This window comes from Penicillium taxi (assembly GCF_028828555.1).
Source record: "Penicillium taxi strain IBT 34144 chromosome Unknown utg000005l_segment0_segment0, whole genome shotgun sequence".
NCBI classification, from domain to species: Eukaryota; Fungi; Ascomycota; class Eurotiomycetes; order Eurotiales; family Aspergillaceae; genus Penicillium; species Penicillium taxi.
Genome location: NW_026643207.1, coordinates 4,438,287 through 4,463,955, shown reverse-complemented (window position 1 = coordinate 4,463,955; position 25,669 = coordinate 4,438,287). Strand labels below are relative to the sequence as shown.

Genomic DNA, 25,669 nt, shown 5'->3' with positions numbered 1-25,669 from the left:
TTCATCCTTAATACTTGAAATCTCCTTTCTCATCTAGTTTCTCCTCTAGTTTCTCCTCTAGTTTCCTTTGGTATGTCAAATGTGACTCTGAGACGATCGTTGTGTCGGATTTGACCCCTTGATCCCCCTTGCCCAATGCCTTCCATTGGCCCGGTTAAGATCGAGATCGAATGGACTTTATTTAGATTAACTGGTAGTTAATATTTCGATAGTATTGATTTCATTTAGTAGTTAATTGTAAATTGTAGTAATAGTAGCAATTAGCAATAAATAATTACGTATAATTTACCTAGGTATAATCTGGTTATGGCAGATAAAATAAGAAAGTACCTTGCAGATATTTATATAACGCAGTATGTATGTACTATGAAGTGCAGCTATCAAAGCGGGGCTTCAATCATGAAACAGGGTTTAAAGTCTATATGTGGCATGAACATGAGACGAACATGAGACGAACATGAGAGGAAATAATATGAAACGCCAGGTCCATGCATCAAAAGGAAAAGAAAACAGCGCTCAAGGCCATTCTCGACTCCTGAGAATGAGGCCAAGTGTCGGAAATGCACGCCAACTTTTTCTAAATAAAAGACGAAAAAAAAAAGGGATATCTTCAAATCTTGAAAACAACTGATAGGCCGAAATATATGGGGGGTTCGAGCAATACGGTCCGGTATACCCCCGGAAGACGTCAACTCTAGTCTAGAAAGGTGAACATGCTGGTGTGTATAATGTTGAGCGCTCGGTCTGCATCTCTCTCTTCGATGACGCATGAGATATTGATTTCGCTAGCACCTGCAGGGAGAAGGATATATAATCAGACTCGGACTTCAAAAGAATGTGAGGGGTGAATCTTACCTTGCGATATCATTTCAATGTTCACATTATTATCCCCCAGAGTAGTGAACATGCGCCCCGCAACCCCTATCATATTCTTCATCTGCCTCCCAACCAAGCTGAGAATGGCCATGTCAGGAATGATATCAACCGCTCCGTACTTGCCCAGGTCGCTCAAAGCCCCCTTCAGGTCATCATCAATGACTTGGTACTCGTCCCGTCTTCCCGTTAGAAGAGGGATTTCAGAGTGAAGCGCCATCGACATGTGAACCTCACTGGTCGAGATCAGATCAATTGACAGTCTCCACTTGTCCAGTACAGAGAAGATGCCTGCAAAGAACCCGTGAGACAGAGATCGCTTGTTGGAGTGCACGTTGATCACCAATATCTTGTGCTTGATGGTCACAGCGGTAGGTCGCTTCGGAGTCTGCAATGGACTGGGGCTTCGACGGAACAGGCGAGGATCATGCCCCGGTGTGGTGCGCTCTAGTTCAGCGGCCGAGTCGGGGAAGATGACGGTTCCTGCATTTCTCGGGTTCATGACATTCTTGATGCGGATGGGAATCCTGGCGCGAATCACCTGCTCCATGGTGAATGGGTGAATGACCTCCGATCCATAAAAGGTCAATTCCGCTGCCTCGGCCGGGGTAATAGTGGGGAGGAGACGAGCAGTGGGCACCTTGCGGGGATCCGCAGTGAAAATACCATCCACTTCCTTCCAAACTTGAAGCTCCTCTGCGCGCGTTCCGACGGCGACCAGAGCCGCACACAGATCAGTGTACCCACGGCCTACTTGGTCGAGTAGACCTCCCGGGATCGTTCCAAAATAGCCGGTCACGACAGGCACTCGGTCATCGCACGCCGCAATCTTCTGTCCTAGTACTGCCGCTAGGCTATTATAGAAGTCCTGATCGAGACCATGGTTTCCAATCGGGAAATCAATGACATCGGCGAGATCGACATACTGTGAATCGACTCCCCGATCCTGAAGGAAGGCTGCCATGAGCATGCAGCTGAGCTTTTCACCTGCGCTGACGACCTTGTCCACACAGCGTACGGTAATCTCTCCGAGAGTTTGTGCCGCCTCGAGAACTTTCATGACCCGTTCACACTCTCCATTAATATCCCGAATCACTTTGTCCTTGACATCGACCGATTTTAATTGTTCCTGGGCGACTTGGACGTGCTCCAGGCGAACCGCTTCGATGAGAGATTGATATTCCTGTGAATTAGGATTCTCGGCATCTCGTGCTGCCCGCAGCAAACTATTTGGGAGTCAGCATAATTTGATATCCATCATCGAGTCGGTACTCACCGATTCGTAGTGCCTTCAGCCTTTGTAGAACTACTTCTGGCTGAACATACAACTGCCACTCTATTTTTAACGAGGCTAGGTCTGGTCGAAAATTAGAATTGGATCATACGAGGAGAAGTATAAGGAAGCGTACTGGACGACTTGTTCAATAATGTTGAGAGCAAATTTCCCTACGCTTGTACCTCCAAACTTCTGTACAACCCAATTGGTATGGGCCACCTGGGGCAGCTGATTTGAAGGAGCCATGGTTATATTCAAGGGGATATAGAGGAGGGATGAGAAGATGGAGGGGGAAGAGCGAAAGCGGAGTGGAGGGGCGGCATTATCTTTTTTTTTCGCCCAATGACTCAATTCTTCTTGCTTGAATTAAAAATTAAAATTTCCGCCCTATTTTTAAGGCTTGAACGATGTCGGAGTCGGTCCACTATCACGCCATCTATTTACATCTATTTATTGTCTAAAATTCATCTTATGATGTTTCTATTTTTCTATACTTCTTCATTCGTATATCAGAGTTTCTAGTATCTACAACTTTTAGTGACTTGATATGGAAAGTACTTCAGGCCGAATGCGGTGAAAAGTTTTGTGAACGGCATGTTCCGACCAATCAAAGATCTGTGTTTACTGTACCTGAATATCATGTTTTCTTAGTCAACTACTCCGTTTATGACTACATAGTAGATAAATATACAGAATCTGCAGGATGGAGGCAATATTAATATGAAGGTGAAAGGTATAAAACGTTCCAAGATAGAGTCCATATTGATTATCACGTGACCTTTAACTATCGACAGAAAAAGAAGTTTAATTGAAAGCCTAGGATCGCTTATTATCAGCCCTATATAGTATAGACAATTGTAGTCTACCAAGTGTAGTTCATTAGGAATCACTTTGTTCCTTCCAATGTTGTTGATCAAAGTTTTGTGGCTGACGTTATTGCCATGTGGGTTCTGCACCGCCACATTTCAGGCACGTCCTTTCTAGAACTCGAGTACTTCTACTCTGTACTATCCAAAACATTCAACCATCTACTTCTCTTCTCCTCTCGAAACCTCTGATTTACAGAAATTTTCAATTGTTATTGATTATGACTGATAATTGATTGAATACGAAACATCCCACAGGATACGCGGATCGAAGACTACACACCTACAAGAGTACTCTGTACTTGAAGGTCCTTCAAAATGGACCAAAACATCCCATCGTGTCCCTTTTGCCCTTTCTCTGACAGTGATACTAGCTTTTTGATTCAACATATTGAACTGTGTCACCCGGAGAACGGTGCTTCACAATCATCCACTCTAGAGCAACAAACGGAAAATAACAATGACAATGAAGCATCAACTGAGTATCTGGACTGCCCATATGCATGTGGTGAAATTGTCACAGCTACTGAGATATCCATGCACCTGGATTTCCATGTTGCAGAGGACATTGCCTTGAATGACGAAAATGTTCTTACGCCTCTCAATGGTGACCTGAGTTCAGACCAGGAGGACCCCCTGGACCTACTGAACACACAAAAGAGTGGAAAGAGAGGGAATGGCCGAGATTTAGCCCGGGCAAATACTTTCAAGCCAAGCAGAGCTCGAAGTCCCCCGCGGACGGTTGGTGCAGACGGTGTAAAACGACTCGGTGTACTTACCAACCCTCTTTTACCCACTTGAGTAAAACACGCTGATTGGATGAATTAGCGCTCAGAACTGGGCCCCCATGCACATGAGAAGAAGATGCCCTCGTGGCTCAGCAGAATGCTAGAGAAAGGTGACCGCACAACAAAACAGACTCAAATCACGGCTGACGGGAAATTAACCCGACACACGAAAGTGGAAAATGAGACTGATCATCTCATTCCCGCCATTGCTAAATTGTGCGAGCAAGACAAGACTGTGATGCGCGCTTTTCTCTGTAGCCCGAAAGTTCGCCATGTCTGCAAAATGTCTCGCGAGGGTGGGTTCTGCGGTTATCGAAATATCCAGATGCTTGTCTCCTATATCAGAAAATCTCAGGCATTGGGTCACGAACACTTTCAAAATGGGGGCCCCTCTATCATCGAGTTGCAAGATATGATTGAACGCGCCTGGGATATGGGATTTAATAGCAGCGGGAGGGCAGAGACTGGGGGCATCAAAGGCACCCGAAAGTTTATCGGAACTCCAGAAGTCAGCCATTTCACGGAAAAGGAATGTTATTCTTGCTAATATTTTTCCCAGGCACAAGCACTCTTGCAAAGCCTCGATATACCGTAAGCAATTCGCCTGCTGCATACCGTGCTATACTGACATAAATTGACATAACCCATCTTCAGATGCCATGCAAGCAGTTTTACAGAAAGTGCTCATCTCCGTGGCTTCGACTCTCTTTTCATGGATGTGGCGGAGTATTTCAAATCAGCGTGCAAGCTGGACGAAGAGACCAAAGTCTTCAAGACTGATCTACCTCCAATATATTTCCAACATCAAGGTATATATCCTATTTCTCTCCTAAGTTTATGAGATCAAATATCCAAATTAAATATCAAACAGGACATTCCATGACCATAATTGGATTTGAGGTTCATGACAATGGTAGCGCTAATCTTCTGGTGTTTGATCCTATGTTCAAAACATCGCCTGCCATGCTTCGTCTCATCGAAACCTCTGCAAAGTCAGACAATCCTGCTCGCTTACTCAAAGCATATCGAAGAGGTGTACCGTACCTACAGAAATACAAGATGTTTGAGCTTCTCAAGTAAGTTCTTTGTTCAGGTGGAAGAGAGAGTCGATGCTGATTCATGGCAGGTTATGTACTTCCCGTCCAAAGAAAGACATGCAAAGATAGTTGAATCTACAGTCTACTACCTTATGCCATAATACATATTAATATTATTTTATTCACGAATCACCCCATGCTCACCCTAAGCATTATTATCATGACTTGATCTGTGATCTGTGATTCCGCGATAAGATAAGCATCAAAGTTCTTCCGAGATAATTTCACCTTCGGAGTAAAGAATCTTAATAGTCCTCGCCTTTTTCCTCCAAGTGCATTATTTGTTTGATCAAATCTATCGGAAAGGATGCGGTCCTCTCCAAATGTGATTGTCACCGGTACCCCAGGAGTGGGCAAGACCGTGCACTGTGAGCAGCTGGCGCAGGAGCTCGGCTTGAAGCACCTGTCCGTGAACCAGATCGCCAAAGAACGCGACTGCTATGAGACTTTTGATGAGGAGCGAAAAAGCTGGGTTGTAGACGAGGATAAGGTATGATTCTATGCTGACGAGGGGCTGTTATATGTCTTCCAAAAACTTTTCTTTTAGCCGCGGGGGTTTGGTGGGGATGATGGGCTTATCATGAATGCACCCAGACTTGTACATCTTGATCATGTTTGCTAATTCGTCCTCTTGTCTTGTAGCTATTGGATGCTATTGAAGATGAAATACTCCAAGGCGGCTATCTCATCGATTGGCACGCTTGCGACCTCTTCCCCAAGTCCTGGATTGACCTCGTCGTAGTCATTCGCTGTCATTCAACGGCCATTCACTACGATCGCCTTGCTTCTAGGTATCTAGATTCGATGGGAATCTCATACGGACTTGGAAACTAATTATCTCTAGGGGCTACCACGAAGAAAAATTACAGGAGAATTTGGATGCGGAGATCTTCGGTGTCCTCATCGAGGAGGCTCGTGAGGCATTTGACGAGGAGATTGTCGTGGAATTGAATAGTGAAAAGGACGAGGATGTTGAAAGTAATTGTGCCAGGATTACAGCTTGGGTTGAATCGTGGAACAAGCAACATTCCGGGGAATAATTGGCGCCTCATAATGCGGAATTTCTTTTATCGTTCACGTTCTATCTTCTAGGATCTCCTGCTAGATCAATTCCATATACCCAGATGTCCTTCTTACTCTTGACCTTCTACGATCCACTGCTGGAACTTCACCAGAGCCTTGTACCGGTGAGAAATCAAGTTCTTTTTGAGGGTGGATTAGTATATATGACTCAGTGAATCTAATGTTGCAACGGTGAATTGTTACCTTTGCCTGCTTATCCATCTCAGCATACGTCTTGCCTTCGTATTCAAAGATGGGATCCCAACCTATATAATCTATCAATATCGGAGCTCAACGTTGGAAGTATGAGGGTTTACGTACCGAAGTTGGTCGGGCCTCGTGGCTGCACAATCGTTCCCTGAATATTAAATTAGATGCGAAGATTCTCAGAGAGACTCTCATCTTGGCCAGATTACTTACTACCGTTCGTCCCTGGAACAAAATAGGCTCGACACCAGGACCACGGCAAAAGGCAAATGTGCACACAGCCTCGGCAGTGCGGTCTTCGAAGCCATCCAGCATCTTGTTTAGACCATCATGACCAACAGATTCCATAAAGGATTTACTGACATGTAATTAGCCGGGGCCAATATGAGATCTTTCCAGATGTTCTTACATGTATGGTCCAGGTAGACCTTTTAGAGCGTGAAATTCAAGCGCAGTGTCTTCGGTCAAGGCCGGTCCATTGATCTGTAAGAATCAGGTATCAGATTGTTACTTTTGAATACTTTTTTTCATAGCTATACATACTGCTTCAGCTGCACGTCGGGCTTTCTCCTTCGCGATCTCTTCAATTGTGCCTTGAATTTCAGGGACCTCGACAGATTGGCTGTCCACCTCGATCACATTACCGAGAATGGCCCGCACTTCGGTGAGCTTATTCTTATTTCCAGTGATGAAATTAACTTTAGTGAGAGCCATGATGGCGAAGAGAATTGATAGTTCCAGTCAAGGACTAAAAGTCGAAAGTCGAGACAAGATATCTGCTCCCCGCAAAACCGAGTCACCGCTTTGGCAGTTAATAGTTGATCTACGACTAAATACTCCGTATGGGACAAATATATGCCAAGTTGAGAAAAAAATAAAATATTCATGTATCACTGTATTGAGGCCAGTAAATTCGTGGTGAGATATCATCGTAATCCGTAGCTGACAAAATTCCAACAAAAAATTCTAATATACAACACTCTACTCCTCCACATTGTCTATCTCTCTTACGTCCTGTTGCGACATTGCTTGAGCTGATACAATCTCCGCCAGTCGCTTCAAGCGTGGTGTTTGGAGCCCTAGTAATCATTAGTAAATAGTTCGCATAGAAGAGAAATTGCGGTCACATACAAGATGGGGTGTAGGTCTCTAGAGCCGTAATGACGCGAGGCTCGGCGATCTCATACGGACCACTGTCCTCCATGTCTACCGGAGTCAACAAGAGCACATCGCTCTTTTCCGTGACACGAGACGCAACGGCCTTCATGATCTCGCCGTTGATAGGCTGTTCGTAATCAGCAACTAGGTACTGATTCAAGAGCTTTTGAATCTGATTCGGGGACAGCCTGAATGAATTGGATTAACATATTGAAACTTTGAATGAATAAGAATGGACTTTGCTTACATCCAGCAGATATCTTGAATAATCTCAATATCATTCAAAGTTGCCTTTTTAAGCTGAAGAAGCTTGGTAGCTTGCTGCAAGGAGAATACTCGTTAGCTTCGTCTTCATTTTCAAGTGTCAAGGTGATCGTACCATCAAATGCTCTAGCTGCAATGTCCCCTCCGGCATATCATGACTCTTACACCATTCCTCAATTCTTGTAATATTGTAGTTGATTTGAAGACCACGCTTCCATGAGAGGAAATTTCGTCGCATAAGAAGGTCGTTGAATGCGGTGACGCCAACCAGACGAAGAAGCTCTGTGACAGTCTGAAGAATGATAGTATCTTCCAGATAGAATGCCTTCATGGCGCGATAGGCATTGTTCAGAAGACTCAAAAGGTTGTCCATGCTGTACGCTGGATTATTGTTGGAGGGCAACAGTTTGCCAAGGAACCGGTTGGTTTCACTGGTGACAAAGCCAGGAAGAGACTGGGATTCAATGATAGCTGGCACAATCATCTTGTACAGTCTCTTCTTCAGTACCTTCATCCATGTGTGATATATGTTGAACTCGAGACTCTCGAGATCGTGCTTCACAATCTCCAACAAACGGTCATATTCATAGTTGTCGCTCTTCTGGGCTTCATACCAGTCTTCGGCCAGGAAGACAAACGACAGCATCTCGTGGACATTCGAAAGCCAGAATGCACCAGGGTTGATGGCTTCCTCTCCATCGTGTTGCATGACCTCCTGCTGGATCGACTGCATGACATTGGCTAGGAAGCGCTCGGATTCCTTGACGAATCCATTGTTCCACATCTCCGAAGTAACAAGATTGATCAGGTATGCGGGGAACAGAACCTCCTTCTCAGTTGGAGCGGGAGTGGAGCTTGGGAGAGGAATCTTGAGGTTACGGATGAGACCTTGTGTGACCTCCTCATTCAAATCCTCCTCTTCAGACAGCAACTGCTCTAGCTCTGCCTCAACCGAATCTAGTCCTGGGGAAATAGCAGCGGCCATACGAGCAGCGTTAGGCCCAGTGACCGCCATTGATACGGGTCGAGGGTTGTATGCACCACTGAAACGATCGATCTCAATCTTCTCTGCACCAGCACTGCGTCTCTTGGGCTTCGGTTTCTTCGACGAAACGAGGTTGATAAGGCTAGTAGCAGGGGCAGCGGCAGCATGGCCATTTGGTACTTCCCCGTGCACACCACTGACAGGCGCCGAACGCTTAGCCACCTCTAACTCTTCCTCGAGCTCTGAAACCCGTCCGCGAAGTACTATGAGATCTTTCTCGTGGTCACCGTTGGTCTCGGTGAGACGGTCCAGCTCCTCAGTAGTCACGCGGAATTGTTCGCGCGAAACCTTCTCCTCTTCTTGCAGACGCTTGATGGTAGCCTGAGCTTCACTATGACTCTGCTGAAGCTTGCTCATCTCTTCCTCGACAACTTCCAGGCGGGCTGCCGTGATACCTGCCTGGTTAGCCTCCATTTGAAGTTCTTTCGCACGAGCTTCCAAAGCAGTGTGTCTACTACGCCAAGATTTCAGTTGAGTATCATAGTTCTCCAGCTGAGACGACAGAGACTTGTTTTCACGCTTGAGTGACTCCAGGTACTGTGTCAACTCTACCACCTTGTTCTCCAGCTTGTAGGAGATTTGTTTGAGATCCCGGGCTTCCTCGCGTAGGGACCGATAGGCCTTACGAGCCTGTCTACCTCGCCACAAGTTTTGAACGGTGATCACCTTTTGACGGTATTGTCTCCAGCCACGCAATTGTCGCCATGAACGGAAAGCACGCTGGATAACCTTGGCAGCGTTGCCATTGATAGAGTCCATAATGTTTCGGCGGCAGAGAAATCCCTTCGCAACAGACTCGAACAAAATGAAGTTGCGCCGGATCTCGTTGTAGTGTTTCCTCTCCTTCTGTCCCCTCCAGACCCGTTGGATCGTGGTCGCAGCCTTGGTCCGGCGAATATCTTGGGCGCGTTGTCGTGCCAAGAATCCCCGAATAAAAGCCTGCGTTGTCATGATGGATTCACGAGCTTCTAGATAGCGGCGGCGGTAGTATTTGCATCGCAAATTCTTTTGGATCATGATGGCACACTCGTTTAGCCGAGAAGTTCGCAGATTCTCCAGGAAGGCCAGCATGCCTGCCCTAAAGAATATCTTGGTCAGACCTAGTTGGTACTTGTCCTGCTTTGGGTCGCTGTCATCTCCAAAAGCCTTTTGCAGAATGGCGTGGCACATATTGCGGATCTCTGAAGTCCACTGTGCTGAATGGCAAAGCATGTAGTAGCGAATAGCAAACTCCTCATAGGTCCAACGAGTGGGATAGCCTGCCGTACTGATTCTAACAGTTTCCAACACACCACAAGCTCTCAACTGGCTGAGAACCATGGGCCCCTCAAACTTCCAAGATTCCTTGGCTTCGTTGGGTTTGATACATCGAATGTAGTGCACATCAGTAGAGTTGATCGTGGTCATCAGCTCGATCAGAGAAGACTTGAAGATTCCTCCCAAGGTGGGCTTGCGATTGACAGCCACTCCAATTCGACGACCAGGGGCGGTAGCAACAGCCTTTGACGAGACAGATGCCGAGTCTTTTTCTCGCACCGCAGCAGCTGTGTCCAAAATCTCCTTGATAAAGCTGTTCGACGAATTGCGCAGTACCTCCATATGCTCATCCGGAACTGTGTCGCGGTTCTTTTCAATAAAGCCATCGGACTCATAAGTGACATCAATGGCATAATGACAAACAGTAAAGGATGATTTTCCAAAGCGAGGTTTCTTGTAAAACTTCTGCTTGTCGGCAGCAAAGTGATGGTGAAGCTTGGTCACAAACTGTTCATCTGAGCCCATTGGAAGCCGCGATTCTTCGTCCAGAAGGGCCAAAATTCCAAGCTTGGCTTCAATCAGATCAATACAGGGTTGATTATCCGAAAAGTCGATGAATGTCCAATCAATCTCTTCTCGGACATATTCCTCCTGCTCGAGCTTGAACACATGCTGGTTAAACTCTTGCTGCAGCTTTTCATTTGCGTAGTTGATGCAGAATTGTTCGAAGGAGTTCTTGGCAAAGTGCTCAAATCCGTAGATATCCAGCACACCGATGAAAGTGACGACTTTCTCGATAACCTCATTGGTAGCCAGGCCACGATTGATCTTATCCACTAGCCAATCGAAGAGACTTGAATAGATGAACTTGGCAACGGAGTCGCGGACTACAATAGCTTGTTGCTGGGTAAGATTAGATGTAATCTTCTCTCCTCGTGTGATCAACTGCTTCTTAACGATCCACTTGGCAAATTCATTGGCATCAATACCAAGCATCTCACATGCGCGCACAAGAGAGGGCTCGGTAGCCGAGAGGGAAGATTCTGTACGAGTCGCAATGACCTTCACATTACCCAGGTGCAACAGAGCTGCCAGGATACGAAAGATATCGGTTTGATTCTGGTCTGAAACTCCGATGGTGGTCATGGATTTTCTAGTCGCATGGTATTCGGCCTTGTCGTCGACACCATCAATAATTGGTGTTCCACCCTGGTTCAGATAATCAAATTCCTCCACTGGTAGCAGATCGTACTCTTGCCTTTCCTCGTCAGTAGCACCAGCCACAAGTTGATAGAAGATATGGTAGTTGCGCTCCTTGAGGGGCTGGAACACCAGTCTCGATCTCTCTAGGAGATAAGTTCGGATCTTCGCACCGATAATGTTTGTCCTGTCATCGAACATGATTTCTATATATTTACCAAATCGCGAGGAGTTGTCGTTGCGAGTGGTTTTGGCGTTTCCAAATGCTTCCATGACTGGGTTGGTTGCCAGAATTTGTTCTTCAGTTTCACTGATGGCATCAGCTCGGCTGGTACTGTACTTTCCAGGTTGATCGGAGGACTCTCGAGTTGCAAAATATCTCATAATATATTTAGCGCTCACGGTCTTTCCAGCACCAGATTCACCGGAGACGACAATGGTCTGGTTCTTTTTGTCTCGAAGCATATCACTGTACATAAATTATTAACGATTAGAGGCTATCCCAAAAAAACGTGATGATTAAAAGAACAAGTTCTTACGCAAAGGCCTCTTCAGCAATGGCGAACAAATGCGGCGCCTGAGAAGCACGCTGCTTCCCGGCATAGACTTGCACCATCTGCGGAACATAGAGCGAGTCTACCCGAGCAAAGGGGTTGGTCGCAATCAAGACGATACCACTGTAAGTATAGATCTCCTTCTGTGCATACCGAAGCTTAATAGCTTGGAGGACTTTTGAACGGTCAGTACATGGACAGGATCGCAAAGGTGGAGTAGGACGCACCAGCAGGTTCATTCAAATGAGAAAGGTTGGTCAAATCTTCGCTAGCTTCTAGCATAGCTGGGTTCATCAATGGTGGCAGATTCGCATTGTTATCGACTTGCAATTCGGCTTGCGTTGTTTCCACCGTCTTGGTCTGTTTTAGTGCTCAAAGCGTCAGCTGTCCATGATTTTCTTTGTCATGTTTGAGATCTGCGAGTCTTTTTGACAAGAAAGATCAATAGATGCCTACCTCTCCATTTTCCAGCTCAAATATCAACTGCACTTTCTCCCCATCCACCAACTTCTCCTTCACTTCAGACGCAACCCATCCTTCTGTCGGATCCGGCTGCCAGGCCCGGGTCCCGACCTCGTAGATGTGCGCCATGATTCCTTCGTTGAATCGCTTCTAGTATTAAAGAAATAGTGATGAACCGAGATCAAAAGGTTGAGCAAAGTTGAATAGGTTTCCAAGCCGGCGGGGGATCACAAGTGGAAAAAAAAGAAGAGTAGAAGACGATCACGAATGAGTGGTCCAAAGACAAGGGAGCGCGCGGTGAACCCTCATCGGCTCATAGTCCGAAACAAGATAACAAGAGAGGTTATGAAAGAAGGGTTGAAAAGGTGGAAAAGAACGCCCTTGTAACAGCTGGCCATTTAGCGAGGAAGCCCCTGAGGGAGCTTCGGGACTAACTTGGGGTGCCGCGCCACACCCCCACAAGACTTGTCACCGCCATATTATCCCCTCCTTGACTGCATGTTTATTTACATCTCACTTTTATTCTGCAGGGTAACACAATATAGTTGGATTTTGGATTGGGGAATTGATATTTAAGTTGGGACTAGAGATGTTTTTTTTATTTATCTTGCTTTCCAACTCCATGCCCTAAAACTATTCAAATCGGAGAGGCTTTTAACACACTTATGTCGTATTGATTTGAGATATTAGGTACCTAAGACAGGGGGAAAAATAAAGGAGGAAGTTCACGCAGTGCAGGGAAACAAAGGCATCAGTTAGAAGGTAAAGGTAAACATAGCAATAACATCAATGACGAAGTCCATGACGCATATCAAGGAGAGCTGTGTGCTTGGCCCATAAAGGGCAACCCTTCTTTTCTTTCGTACTCTCGTACTTTCGTTCGTTCTTTCTAGTTTTGCTTGCATTCAGCAGCCTCCTTCTTAGGCTTGGAAGTACCATCCTAATATCAATGTAAGTAAGTGAAAGTCAGAGGGGCAAGAGAGAGAAGCATACCTCTTCGTCCGAGTCATCTTCAATATCACGGTCTGATCCCTGCTCGTCATCATCATCCTCCTCTTCCTCATCATCTTCATCATCCTCATCCTCATAGTCATCGGGGTCAATGTCCTCACCCAACTCCTCATACTGAAGAGCCTGGCCAGTGAACCAGTCAATGGCACGGGGAATCAACTTTTCCTTGATATCCTCACCCAGTTGGTAGTCCAGCTCCAGGCGCTCCTCGATATCACTGGCAATAGACTCGTTGTCATCGTCATCGGCTGGGGGCTGTGGGGGAGAAAAGAAGTTGAAGAAGGACTCGGTAGGCACGCTGATCTTAACAACGCGGGTTTGCTTGGTGTCTGTGGATTTGTCAGTTCTCGATCTCTTTTTTTTCAGGTTAGGTTATAGAAAGAAATTACTCTTGTTGCGCTGCTTCTTACTCTCAAGACGGAGAGTCAGGTCCTGGTCCTCCTTCCAGTCAATCTTAGAGCCATCGGCGTGGTCGTAGATGAAATCACCACCGTAGCCGCTCTCATCCTTATAGTAGTAGGTCTTGGAGATGGTCTTGTTGGTAAAAAATTCGTTCTCAGAGAACTCAAAGATCAGGCGGAATCCAGGTTGGTCGAGGTACTCCATGCGAATATCAGTGAGGTGCTTAAGAGCCTCCTCATCCCGCTCTGTGATCATCTCGGCGAGAGAGATCTGGTTCTTCATAGCCGAGAGCCAGAACTCTGGAATACCAGCGGCCTGGGAAGCCTCATCCTTCTTGTCATCTCCAGACTCCTTTTTTTCCTCTTCTTCCTCGTCTTCACCCTCCTCCTTGCCGGCCTCAACCTCGATATCGGTGGGCTCCACACCACCGTTCACGATGGTAGCACGACGCTCATAGAGAGGAGTGAACTTGGCGAAGTACTTCTTCTCAAGTTCCAGAACCTCTTCCTGGAACTGTGCCTCTAGCTTGGCGTGTTCCTTTTGGATGCCCTTCAGGCCAGCCACACGGCGACGAACAACGGGAGGGAGGGACTCAACGTAGCCTGAAGAACGACCGACAAGCTGACCGAGCTTACCCTGGATCATGGAAACGAGAGCTGGGTTGCGGGCGAAAAGGGAAGCTGCTGTCGCATTCTCAAGAGTTTCTAGACGAGAATAGCGGTCAGTAAAAATATTCCTTTGAACGCCATCGGGGAGATGGTAAAGTTACCCTCTGAGATGCTTGACACGCCAGGCTGCTGAGCGTGAGATGAGATGGGAGCATTGCTGGCGGGAGTGTTTTGCGGGGTCCTATTTTTTTTCTCAGTAAGTGGTGTTTTTTTTTTTTTTTCAGATAAGAGTCAAAAAAGGGAAAAGACATACGGAGCGACCGGGAAATCAGCCTTCTTATTTCTGATGGGCTCAGACATTATGAAGGATGTGGGTGGAGAAATAGATAGAGGGAAGGGAAAGAGGAAGGAGAGTGTAAAGGGAAGAAATTGAAGATTGAAGTTGAGTCTGGAAGTGGGAGATGGTGGGAGAATCCTTAGCGCCCAGTGGTCGGAGGGGCTTGGCGGGACGCGCTTGGTTGAAAAACTGCGACTCCCCAACAACTTCTATTCTTCTACTCTCTACCACCTCCGTACTTTTGACTTTCGTCAACTTTCAACTTCCAACTTCCAACTTTTCTCTTTAATTCGTCTTCTACTCAATATGCTATAAGTAGATCTCTATCTATTATTATGAAATTCTATTTCTTTTTGGTGTTAAACCCATTTCAATCAAAGAGATGTCCTGCTCCGCCATCCAAGGGTTACATACATTAATTTTAAAAACATTAATATCTAGAGTTGGTTCAACCTTGATCTACTCAGTTTAATCCAGATAGATAGTCTCCTATCATTACTACCTAGGTATTGTGGATATATCTCCCTTTTAGAGATCTATTTACTATACCTCGGTATGATTATGATATCTAGGTAAACTCAAACACAAGTTGCTTCCGATCCCCGCCAGATCTAACCCGGCTTCGAAGTGTCAAAGGCTTGATCCAATTTGGGAAAAAAGAGTTGACTATACGGAGTAAACTACTCTCAAATAGTCGGTCCTCGGATTACCATCACACTCAAGTGCACAAACAAATATCTCTCCTACATTGCATTTTTTCCAATTTCTGTTAGCGTAAATTCCTTTCCTATATCTGTCGATATATAATGTAACCCGATCACGTGGAGATAAGACAATTCTTCCTCCGAACTTTTTGTTCGAAGCTCCGAGGTCACTTTCTTATCTCTTCCTATCAGTATGTCTTCGTCTCTTGTTACCTAGCCTTCTTGACTCTATATATACCTGAAGAGGGAGACCAGCAACCCAGTTTCTACTATAAACCTCCCCACTCCAGCTGTCTCGTTATCCGAAAACACGACGCCATGGGTAGCCGGTCACAGTCCCCAGAAGGTGACCCTGTGGACCTATCAATTTCTCGACCAAATATGCGGAGGGATTCAATGAGAAGCTGGTAATTATACCTGAATGCACCCATCGCCAATCAACCAATATCTGACCTAAATATGCAGTGTGAGTGCGGTATCAGATGTTGAAATGGCTCGGGATGAGGTATGTCATGGTCCATTCATCACCAATGTTAGCAGAGGACTGATGCTAGTGAAATAGGTGTTTGATGGCCCGATTTCAGAAAGTATTCCATCGAGTGCTGTCTCCTTTATGCACCGCCGGAACCGAACAGGATCCACAGTCAGTTTCACTTATTTCCAGGACGGAGAAGATTTTGCGGAATGGCCCAATGAAGATGCGGTCGAGGACGTAGACTCAGAAGTCGAAGATCTGTCAGATGATGGAATCGACAGATTTTCCAACGCTGATATTGAATCCAGTCGAGGCTCCTTTGTCTCCAAGAGACTGTCGCATTCCCGAGACTCCGCTGAGCATCCGTTACTTTCTCGTTACCTCTCTGCAAGCTCCTATGGACGTGACCGAAAGTCCGGCAGCAGGCTCAACCAAAAGGTTTACATCGCATCTGAGGACTTGACTACTGTCTTTGCGGGCTTCTCCACTAGCACCGGAGGGTTCACTATATATTTAGCCCTATGTATCCTGACCGGTGGATTTGCATATCTTCTATTCCGTTGGCTCCCACGATGGAGAGTGCGACTAATTGGCAAGGCCACTCCACTGGCAAAATGCCAATGGATGGCTATTGAAGATCAGTGGAATCAGTTCACCGTTCACAACGTTCACAACCAGTCATATGGCAGACCTCTTTCCACAGTTTTCGTTGATACTTCGGGTCAAGTGTATGACGAAGACCAAGACCCAACAATTTCTTCCCTGCAGTTTCTTGACTATCGGTACCTGCGGTTTTTTTATCACCCAGTTGATGATAAATTCTCCATGATCAACGGTTGGAAGGATCCTGCATGGACAAATGCGAAAGTGATGCGAGGGGGCTTGGATGCCGACGAGCGCGATAGCAGAGAGCAGATATTTGGTCAAAATAATATTAAGATACATCAGAAGAGTCTTGCACAGCTGCTCATAGATGAGGTACGTGCCTTCTACCACTAATTACAGACTTGTTTCCTGACCAAATTCAGGCATTCCATCCATTCTACATCTTCCAGGTGGCAAGCCTTATTCTGTGGTCTATGGATGAATACTACTATTACGCAATCTGCATCTTCCTGATATCAATCTTCAGCATTGGAACGACAGTACTAGACACCAAATCGGTATGAATTCTAACCCGGCAATACCCCCGCTCAGATACTGACATTGAGAAAGACAATGCGGCGACTAAGAGAAATTTCATTGTTCGAATGCGACGTGCGAGTTCTGAGAAACGGATTCTGTAAGCTGGCATAATTCAATGGATGTGATTACTTGGAGTACATGCTGATACAATTAACTGCAGGGCGATCTGTCTCCTCTCAAGATCTAGTACCTGGAGATGTGTTCGAGTTCTCCGATCCCTCGCTTCACCAGGCTCCGTGTGATTCAATTCTGCTCTCTGGGGACTGCATTGTAAATGAGAGCATGCTTACTGGTCCGTGCTCGAATATCAATCTAATACAGCATAATCTAACTTCATAACAGGTGAATCCGTTCCAGTATCAAAAACACCGTTTATCGACGATGCCTTGAAATACCTTGACCTCAGTGCACCCTCCATTCACCCTAATGTCGCCAAACACTTTCTTTTCAGTGGTACCAAAATCATCCGGGCCAGGCGGCCTCAGAATGTGGACGATGATGAAGCGGTTGCACTAGCAATGGTTGCCAGGACGGGCTTCAACACCACAAAAGGTGCTTTGGTTCGCTCCATGCTTTTCCCCAAACCTTCTGGTTTCAAATTCTATCGGGACTCTTTCCGCTACATTGCCGTCATGGGTGTGGTTGCTCTCTGTGGCTTCGTAGCTTCGTTCATCAATTTTGTCAAGCTGGGTGTATGCCGTTCCTTGTCCAAACAATCACTTACTCGCTTGCTAACCAGTCATAGCTCTCATGGCATCTCATCATTGTTCGAGCACTCGATCTGATCACAATTGTTGTACCGCCTGCTCTTCCCGCAACCCTGACTATCGGCACCAATTTTGCCCTTTCCCGTCTGAAGAAACAAGATATATTTTGTATCAGTCCCCAGAAGTGAGTAATACACATTTGACAAGGATTCATGTCATCTACTAATCACGTGTCACTTGTAGAGTTAACGTGGGAGGAAAGCTTGATGTGGTCTGTTTTGACAAAACTGGTACTTTAACGGAAGATGGGCTTGACGTCTTGGGAGCACGGCCCGTAAGCAGTAACCAAAGGTGCGTCTTTACAGTAAACAAAAGCTGCTTAGTCTAACCTAACCCTTACTAGGTTCTCCAAGCTTCTGAGTGAAACATCTGGGGGCCTGCTACTCCCAGCTCTAAATGCAACCTCTCCATATGATCTTCAGAAGCAACGCAAGATTATATATACCATGGCGACATGTCATTCTCTCCGGGTTGTGGATGGTGAACTTCTCGGAGACCCTCTTGACGTCAAGATGTTTCAATTCACGGGCTGGTCATACGAGGAGGGAGGTCATGCCTCTGAGCACATGAACCCTAAGTTTGACACGATTGTTCCATCTGTGGCAAAGCCACCTGTAACCTACGCCGGAGAAAGCCAAAAGAACGGACCAGATGTAAGCTGAGCGTTGGCCTGGGTTCAAACTAAATATTGACGTTTGAATCTCTTTCCAGATCCCCGTCGAGCTTGGTGTATTGCGAGATTTCGAGTTCGTTTCCCAACTTCGCCGGGCAAGTGTTATTGTCCGGCAATTTGGCGATACAGGCGTGAGCTTCTTCGTTAAGGGTGCACCCGAAAGTATCAAGGACATATGTTTGCCCGAGAGCTGTGAGTCGTTATTATCCTCATTGAATGTCTCGGGGGTTTTTTGCTTATGTTTTCTGTAGTACCAACCGATTACGACGAGCTCCTCAGTCACTACACCCACAAAGGATATCGTGTGATTGCTTGTGCCACCAAATACGAACGCAAATTGAGTTGGATGAAAGTCCAGAAACTAACTCGCTCCGAGGCTGAAAGTAACCTGGAGTTTTTGGGTTTCATCATCTTTGAAAACAAACTGAAACCCAGTACAACAGAAGTCATATCAGAGCTCAACGAAGCCGGTATTCGTAACGTTATGTGCACAGGCGACAATATCTTGACAGCAATCAGTGTGGCTAGAGAATGCAAGATGATCGGTGCATATGAACAGTGTTTCATCCCGCATTTGATCGAAGGTACATTTTTTCCATCCGAATTGATTTCATCGACTCTTGGACTGACCATTGAAAAGAATCCGGTTTAACTGCTAAGAGTTCTCTCATCTGGGAAAGTGTGGATAATCCAGACCTCAAATTGGACTCAAGGACATTGATGGTAAGAACATCTTCTACTTCACCGTGTCCATCATGACTAATGTAAGTTCCAGCCTCTGGAGGACGCTGATGTTTCTATCCCGGGAAATGCTTTCAAACATCTGGATTTTTGCGTTGCCGTTACTGGTGATGTCTTCCGATGGATGGTCGACTATGGAAACGAAGACGTTCTTAACCGAGTATGTTGATATTCTATTGAAATTCCTCAGGAGATTGACCTGAATGTCTAACATTTTTGGTACATAGGTCCTGGTAAGCGGGAAAGTGTTTGCTAGAATGTCACCAGATGAGAAGCATGAGCTGGTTGAGAAGCTACAATCCATTGATTACTGCTGTGGCTTTTGTGGAGATGGTGCCAACGACTGTGGTGCTTTGAAGGCGGCAGATGTCGGAATTTCACTGTCAGATGCTGAGGCATCCGTTGCGGCACCCTTCACCAGTCGGGTATTCGAAATATCCTGCGTGCCAACACTGATTCGGTGAGTCAACGCCCTTTGAAGATGAATAACATCAAACTAATGAATACGTATAGTGAGGGACGAGCTGCTTTGGTGACGAGCTTTAGTTGCTTTAAATTTATGAGTCTTTACTCGGCCATCCAATTCTCCACAGTCAGCTTCCTTTACACATCGGGGTCCAATTTAGGTGACTTTCAGGTAAGCATGGCCGTAGCCCACACATATTTCTTCAAGCTTACTAGAAGCCCTAGTTCTTGTTCATCGACTTGATTCTCATCATGCCGATCGCTATTTTCAGTGAGTAACCCCATGTCTTTCAGTCCATAATTTGATTTGATTAACTCTTAAATAGTGGGCTGGACCGGCCCTTTCCCTATGCTTTCACGGAAACGGCCCACTGCGGACCTGGTCTCGCGAAAGGTCTTGACCCCTTTGCTGGGTCAGATATTGATGGTGGTTCTGGCCCAGTTGGCAGTCTTCCGAACTGTCCAGGTCCAAACTTGGTATGGTTCTTCCCTCTGACATGATCAAGACAATTTACTCACCATCTATGCAGGTTCGAGCCTCCCCAACTTGACGTGAACAAGAGCAACATCTTGAATTCCGAGAACACGTCCTTGTTCCTGTTTTCCTGCTTCCAGTACATCTTGACTAGCATCGTTATGAATGTTGGACGACCTTTCAGGCAACCTATAACATTAAATGGTATGTAGTGCCCTTCTATATTGCCCAAGGGTCATTGCTAACCACTGCATATGCGGCAGCCCCTTACCTCTGTACAATCGTTCTCGACCTTTTGATTGTGGCGTACATGCTCTTCCGACCCTCCGAATGGGTGAAGAGTGTGATGGAGCTGACTTTTATGTCTGACAGTTTCCGAGGCTTGATATTAGTGCTTGCTTTTGGGATGTTCGTGCTTGCCTGGCTCGGTGAGACGGTTGTTTTCCCTCGGTTGGCGCGCATCCTCGGACATTTCAGGGTTCGTCTGCAGCCGAACTACCAGAAGAAGCGCCGCCAGTACAAGGTGCTTTTGGATCAGATGCATTTAAGGTAGATGGATCGATAGGCTGTTATTCATTTATATACCTGTAGAGATATAGATTCCCTTTTGCGCATTGTCGCATTGTGTGATCTAAATGATATGATACATTTCAGCCACCACAACCCCGATGACTTCTCAAAACAGTGGTATCAAACAGCCTAAGTGGTCTCACTCGGGTTTTAATTGTGTGTGGTTTGTGGTCTTGTGGAAGAGGTCTGAGGTACATGGACTCGGTCGTCTCTGCCATCTAGTGATCCCACGGGTGCTTCCAGCCCAGCAGGGCGGCTCCATCCTTCTTCGCACGGTACATGAGCTACAGTGAAAATTTTTGTGTTAGTGCTATGCATACTCCAAATGCCGAGGGAAGGTAATCCTACGAAGAACCACATGCTGGCACCCAATGCGGTAGCAGTGAAGCGGTAGAGCGGTCGGACCGGGTGAACATGGATTGGGTGGTGAGCTTTTCCTGCCATTTCTAGAAAGGAAGTCAGATATAGTTAAGCCAAGGATTTACAAAGTACTCACTGTAGTTCGCTTGTTTGACACAAGATGGGGTTGAATGAACGGATTCGGCGGGAGATGGAGATGAAGTTGCCGGGCATTCACGTGACCAGTGACGGTACGCGCCTTCTAGCAGCTTTGAAAGTGAAGGTACTTATTATACTCAGCTTTTTTTCATTTATTCAATAAGGTTGGCAGAATCTTCATTCATCTTTACCTCCAAATCAACTTCCGACAAATTTCCTTCGCTCCTTCCTACTTCCACCCTTGAATGGACCGCATCGCATAACCTCTCTCAATGCGACACGATACTGCTTCTTCTCAATCACATACCAGAGTCACTCGGACCTGTCATTGAAAAAAGAAATCTTCCATAACTTTTCAGTTAACATCCATCACCTATCACAGCTGCATCTCATTGAGACACCATACAAACACCGTGACCCCCATAAGACAACAACTGATTTAATACGACGGCTTGGAAAACTCGAAACCTTTGTGTTAGAGCTCGGCTTATGAAAAATATGGCAATTGTGTCCCTCGAGAAGAATAGTGATGGCGAGTCGAGGTTCACTGGTAGCTCAAACATTCGGGATTTTGAGTTCATTGACAAGCTAGGAGAAGGAACTTTCGGGTATGTTTTTCTTTGGTATATGCATGTATATCCATTAAATTGTTACTGACCTGAAGCTAGTGAGGTTTATAAAGCGAGATCAAAGAAGACCAACACTATAGTTGCGCTCAAAAAGATTCTCATGCACAATGAAAAAGATGGGGTTAGTGAGTCCCTTTCTTGCCATCTATTGATCTTTCTTGCTAAATTATTTTCACCAGTTTCCCATAACAGCTATTCGAGAGATCAAGATTTTGAAGATTCTCTCTCATCCCAATGTTTTACAACTCAAGGAGATGGCCATCGAACGGGGCAAAGGTGAGAGCCACTGCCGTAACTTCAAGAAACAATCTTGTAACTGTTTTAACATTTATATTAGGTGAAGGGCGAAAAAAGCCCAGCATGTACATGGTAACCCCATATATGGAGCACGATCTTTCAGGCCTTCTAGAGAATTCAGATGCTCTTTTCACAGAACCTCAGATCAAGTGCTATATGATGCAGCTCCTAGAAGGGCTTCGATACTTGCATGCGGTACGAAATATCCCATATTTTTGCCTAACAAGTCCTGTCTAACTTGAATTTACAGAGCCAAATTTTGCACAGAGATATGAAAGGTACAGTACCCGCCACATGCCACGAATTTGTGTGAATTCAGGCTGATGGAATGTGAAAAAGCCGCCAATCTTCTCATTAGCAACGGTGGTATTCTTCAGATTGCCGATTTTGGCCTTGCACGACCCTATGATGAAGAACCTCCGCAGCCTGGAAAGGGTGGGGGGAAGCAAGAAGAGAGTATACAGCTCTTGTTGTCACTAGGTGGTACCGCCCGCCCGAGCTGCTTCTATCTTTGCGAAAATATACAACAGCCATCGACTTGTGGGGAGTTGGGTATTCTATCTTCCTTCAAATCTTTTGTATATTGATTTACTGACCTATTCCAGATGTGTATTTGGCGAAATGTTCAAAGGAAAGCCCATCTTGTCTGGAAGAAGTGATCTTGAGCAGTTAGAATTGATCTTCAATCTCGTTGGAAGTCCCACTGAAGATAACATGCCTGGATGGAGTACACTACCAGGCTGTGAAGGAGTTAAGAGCTTCGCATATAGTCGCGGAAATCTTCCAGGTTCCTTCAAAGCGTAAGTCTTTCAGTTCACAGATTCTAAACCCCGAGCACGTACTTCAACTAACTGCCAAATAGACTCAGCCCTTTGGCCATCTCCCTACTGAGTGAGCTTCTAAAGCTTGACTGGCGAAAACGCATCAATGCTATAGACGCTTTGAAACACCCATATTTCACCACTCCACCTCTCCCAGCGCGTCCTGGTGAGATTCCCTCTTATCAGGATTCCCATGAGTTTGATCGAAAGAAGTTGCGTAATCAGCAAAAGCCGTTCCCTCCAGCTCCAGCTGGTGCTGTCACCAATGGCCCGTCCAGTGGAGGCTGGACTGGCTCTAGCTCTCGAGTACCTAATTCTGGAAACAGTCGTATACCAGGTGCTGCTCGGGGTGGTCGATCCAATAATGCACCAGTTGGACCCGGAAATAATAACCGACGCGGGCCATTCCCGCCATCACAAAACAACGGCCTTCCTCCGCGGCCTCCTGTTTCTGCTCATCAGACTTGGGAGGGACCACCTGGTCGGGGAGACAGAAGAGATGACCAACGGCGGGATCAGTTCAACCAAAATCGTCAGAATGGCAGATTCTCGAGCAATGTTGACTCTTATGTACCCCATTATGGTAACCCTAATGATCGTGCCCAAGATGCAAGCGATTATAATACTCGGAATGCAGATTGGCGTGGGTCAAATCGCTTTGACCAACGCCGTGATTATCACCGAGAGCCGCGGCGAAGAAGCAGGAGCCCTAGTAACAGGGATGTTAGCAAAGAGGCGAGCAGAGATGCAAGCAAAGGGCCTTGAAAGTATCATATCATACTTTGCTCGTCAGCTCAAATCCAGGGACTAGAATCAATTTGTCCTACCCTCTCTGACGTCAATCTTCAAGGAAATTATTTTTAAATGATAGTTTCAAATGGAAGTCATAATTTCTTTTCTAGCGTCTTATAAGGAATTTACATATGAATTTCAGCTTTTCAGAGAGAAATATGTGCAGAGGCAGATCGATGGAACCTCGTTGAATTGGTCCGGTTGGTTTCGTGAAATTGAACCTTTAGAGCGGGTTTAAAGATTGTTAAGTTGATTACAGAAGACAGAACATCTGAGCTCGTCTAGTATAGAACACGGGTCATAATTCGGGCTAGAGGGGGAGTCAGTTCCATGTCACATGGTGAAATGTAGAAAAGGTCGATCTTACAGTCGAGGCTCTCAAGGCTTTGATACAATTCCTTGATCACAGTAGCGTCCACGTTGCTGATATCGGCCATCAGGTAGGCAACCTAATCGCCATTTAGTTGCTGAATATATACCAGGTATCGGCCGGGGGACTTACATCGCCTCTGCTATCGGTCATTTGCTTATCGACATTGTGGTCGCCAATAATCTCGTTGACTCTACGCAGCACACCGGGAATATTGTGGTGAATATAGATGACCTAGAAACAAGGATGTCAGTCTTCTCTTGCTGTAAATGAATAGGAGTTTCAAGCATACACGAGCGTGGTTGGGTTCATCCATAGTCAAAGAACGAAGGGTGACTTCGGGTAGATTGACAGCGCCCAAGGTGCTACCCTCATTGACATAGCGACTCAACGCCTGGGCAACCTCAATACCGATTGCACTCTGGGCCTCTTCAGTGCTTCCTCCAATATGGGGGGACAGAATCAGGTTCTTGAGTGAACGTAGATCAGTTCCCCACGCATTCAGATCATTAGTGAAGTAGTCACCGTTGCCGGCGGGTTCGTTAGGGTACACATCAAGCGCAGCACCGGCCACCTTGCCGCTCCGCATGGCATCGATGAGGGCAGGAATATCCACAACAGTTCCACGGCTGGCATTGATCAGGTAGCTGCCAACCTTCATCTTCTCAAATTGGGGTTGACCGATCATACCCTTGGTCTCGGGAAGCTCAGGCACATGGCAAGTGACGAAATCAGCCTCGGCCAAAAGATCATTCAATGTCTCGACTTGGCGGGCAGATCCCATTGCCATCAGATTCAATACATCGTAGAAGATGACTGTCATACCCATGGCCTCTGCCAATACGGAGAGCTGAGCGCCAATGTGACCATATCCAATAATACCTGTAGTATATTTGTCAGTCGTTTGCTTTTTGCCGTTGTACTGTAAACAACCTACCCAATGTCTTGCCGCGGATCTCCCAGCACTTGTTGCTGACCTTATTCCAGGTGCCGTTGTGCATTTCGATAGAGCGGTCGCCCAACTGACGAGCGAGAGTAATGATCTCACCGATGACCAACTCGGCGACACTACGAGAGTTGCTGAAGGGTGAGTTGAAGACGGCAATACCGTGCGCGGCAGCATATTGAAGGTCCACCTGGTTGGTTCCAATGCAGAAGCAGCCGATCACGATCAGGTTCTTGGCCTCCTTCAAAACACGCGCAGTGAGCTTGGTCTTGGATCGAATACCGATGACGTGCACATCACTATACATAATCAACATTAGCATTCAACTACAATTAGAGCTACAAAATTTAGTGTTTACCGAATCTTCTCAATGAGCTGGTCCTCCGGAAGAGAAGATTTCAAATATTCCACCTGGTAGCCCTGACGCTGGAGAATTTCACGGCCAGTCACATTGACGTTCTCCAAAAGTAGAACCTTGATATCCTCAGTAGCGAATGGCTTAAGATGCTTCGCATTGACGATAGGGACCGTTCGATTGAGTGCTGACCCATGGCTGGAGGGAGAGTGAAAGGAGGCGTTAGGTGAAGTGGCGAGGAGCCCAGGTTGGGAAGCAACCTCACTCTCACGAGGACGAATATCTCTAGCACCAGACATTATGAAGGGTAGTATAGGGAGAAGAGAGTAATGGAGGGGGGAAGTAAAGTGAGCAAAAAATGTGTCAAACTGGTAGAAGTATGATGAATCACGCCTTTTCCGTCAATTATATAAGCCGAAGTCTCCGGAATCGGCGTTTG

General features: G+C 46.2%; 9 protein-coding genes across 9 annotated transcripts; 3 read left to right on the top strand and 6 right to left on the bottom strand.

Moving 5' to 3' along the window:
* Positions 1-694: 694 nt before the first annotated feature.
* Positions 695-2,395, bottom strand: N7495_008932 (aspartate kinase; the record flags this gene model as incomplete). Its single annotated transcript, XM_057211583.1, has 4 exons — positions 695-792; positions 856-2,099; positions 2,150-2,230; positions 2,283-2,395. The coding sequence occupies 4 exons, from the start codon at positions 2,393-2,395 to the stop codon at positions 695-697; spliced, it is 1,536 nt and encodes a 511-aa protein (XP_057061126.1).
* A 938-nt stretch (positions 2,396-3,333) lies between these two features.
* On the top strand, positions 3,334-5,940 carry N7495_008931 (uncharacterized protein; the record flags this gene model as incomplete). The annotated part of the gene is made up of 8 exons (XM_057211582.1): positions 3,334-3,786; positions 3,844-4,311; positions 4,363-4,394; positions 4,458-4,612; positions 4,675-4,879; positions 5,207-5,390; positions 5,543-5,691; positions 5,745-5,940. 8 exons carry the CDS (start codon positions 3,334-3,336, stop codon positions 5,938-5,940), a joined length of 1,842 nt encoding a protein of 613 aa, XP_057061125.1.
* A 313-nt stretch (positions 5,941-6,253) lies between these two features.
* N7495_008930 (Ham1-like protein) lies at positions 6,254-6,517 on the bottom strand (the record flags this gene model as incomplete). The annotated part of the gene is made up of 1 exon (XM_057211581.1): positions 6,254-6,517. The coding sequence occupies one exon, from the start codon at positions 6,515-6,517 to the stop codon at positions 6,254-6,256; it is 264 nt and encodes an 87-aa protein (XP_057061124.1).
* Positions 6,518-7,150: 633 nt separating this feature from the next.
* N7495_008929 (type V myosin) lies at positions 7,151-12,238 on the bottom strand (the record flags this gene model as incomplete). The annotated part of the gene is made up of 7 exons (XM_057211580.1): positions 7,151-7,248; positions 7,301-7,515; positions 7,575-7,648; positions 7,707-11,562; positions 11,633-11,822; positions 11,875-12,007; positions 12,104-12,238. 7 exons carry the CDS (start codon positions 12,236-12,238, stop codon positions 7,151-7,153), a joined length of 4,701 nt encoding a protein of 1,566 aa, XP_057061123.1.
* Positions 12,239-12,998: 760 nt separating this feature from the next.
* nap1 (histone chaperone NAP1) lies at positions 12,999-14,490 on the bottom strand (the record flags this gene model as incomplete). Its single annotated transcript, XM_057211579.1, has 5 exons — positions 12,999-13,049; positions 13,103-13,449; positions 13,510-14,226; positions 14,292-14,371; positions 14,444-14,490. The coding sequence occupies 5 exons, from the start codon at positions 14,488-14,490 to the stop codon at positions 12,999-13,001; spliced, it is 1,242 nt and encodes a 413-aa protein (XP_057061122.1).
* A 999-nt stretch (positions 14,491-15,489) lies between these two features.
* N7495_008927 (uncharacterized protein) lies at positions 15,490-20,505 on the top strand (the record flags this gene model as incomplete). The annotated part of the gene is made up of 20 exons (XM_057211578.1): positions 15,490-15,578; positions 15,637-15,676; positions 15,734-16,624; positions 16,675-16,809; positions 16,862-16,928; positions 16,992-17,123; positions 17,174-17,523; positions 17,577-17,722; positions 17,782-17,889; positions 17,942-18,251; positions 18,310-18,463; positions 18,523-18,855; positions 18,912-18,994; positions 19,047-19,172; positions 19,240-19,472; positions 19,526-19,649; positions 19,703-19,748; positions 19,804-19,954; positions 20,008-20,156; positions 20,216-20,505. The coding sequence occupies 20 exons, from the start codon at positions 15,490-15,492 to the stop codon at positions 20,503-20,505; spliced, it is 3,957 nt and encodes a 1,318-aa protein (XP_057061121.1).
* A 235-nt stretch (positions 20,506-20,740) lies between these two features.
* N7495_008926 (uncharacterized protein) lies at positions 20,741-20,966 on the bottom strand (the record flags this gene model as incomplete). The annotated part of the gene is made up of 2 exons (XM_057211577.1): positions 20,741-20,806; positions 20,871-20,966. The coding sequence occupies 2 exons, from the start codon at positions 20,964-20,966 to the stop codon at positions 20,741-20,743; spliced, it is 162 nt and encodes a 53-aa protein (XP_057061120.1).
* A 552-nt stretch (positions 20,967-21,518) lies between these two features.
* Positions 21,519-23,532, top strand: N7495_008925 (Serine/threonine-protein kinase bur1; the record flags this gene model as incomplete). Its single annotated transcript, XM_057211576.1, has 8 exons — positions 21,519-21,628; positions 21,689-21,770; positions 21,829-21,925; positions 21,987-22,141; positions 22,197-22,224; positions 22,286-22,493; positions 22,552-22,746; positions 22,809-23,532. The coding sequence occupies 8 exons, from the start codon at positions 21,519-21,521 to the stop codon at positions 23,530-23,532; spliced, it is 1,599 nt and encodes a 532-aa protein (XP_057061119.1).
* Positions 23,533-23,840: 308 nt separating this feature from the next.
* On the bottom strand, positions 23,841-25,529 carry N7495_008924 (D-3-phosphoglycerate dehydrogenase; the record flags this gene model as incomplete). Its single annotated transcript, XM_057211575.1, has 6 exons — positions 23,841-23,869; positions 23,927-24,008; positions 24,062-24,163; positions 24,222-24,811; positions 24,867-25,174; positions 25,234-25,529. The coding sequence occupies 6 exons, from the start codon at positions 25,527-25,529 to the stop codon at positions 23,841-23,843; spliced, it is 1,407 nt and encodes a 468-aa protein (XP_057061118.1).
* Between the last annotated feature and the right edge of the window lie 140 nt (positions 25,530-25,669).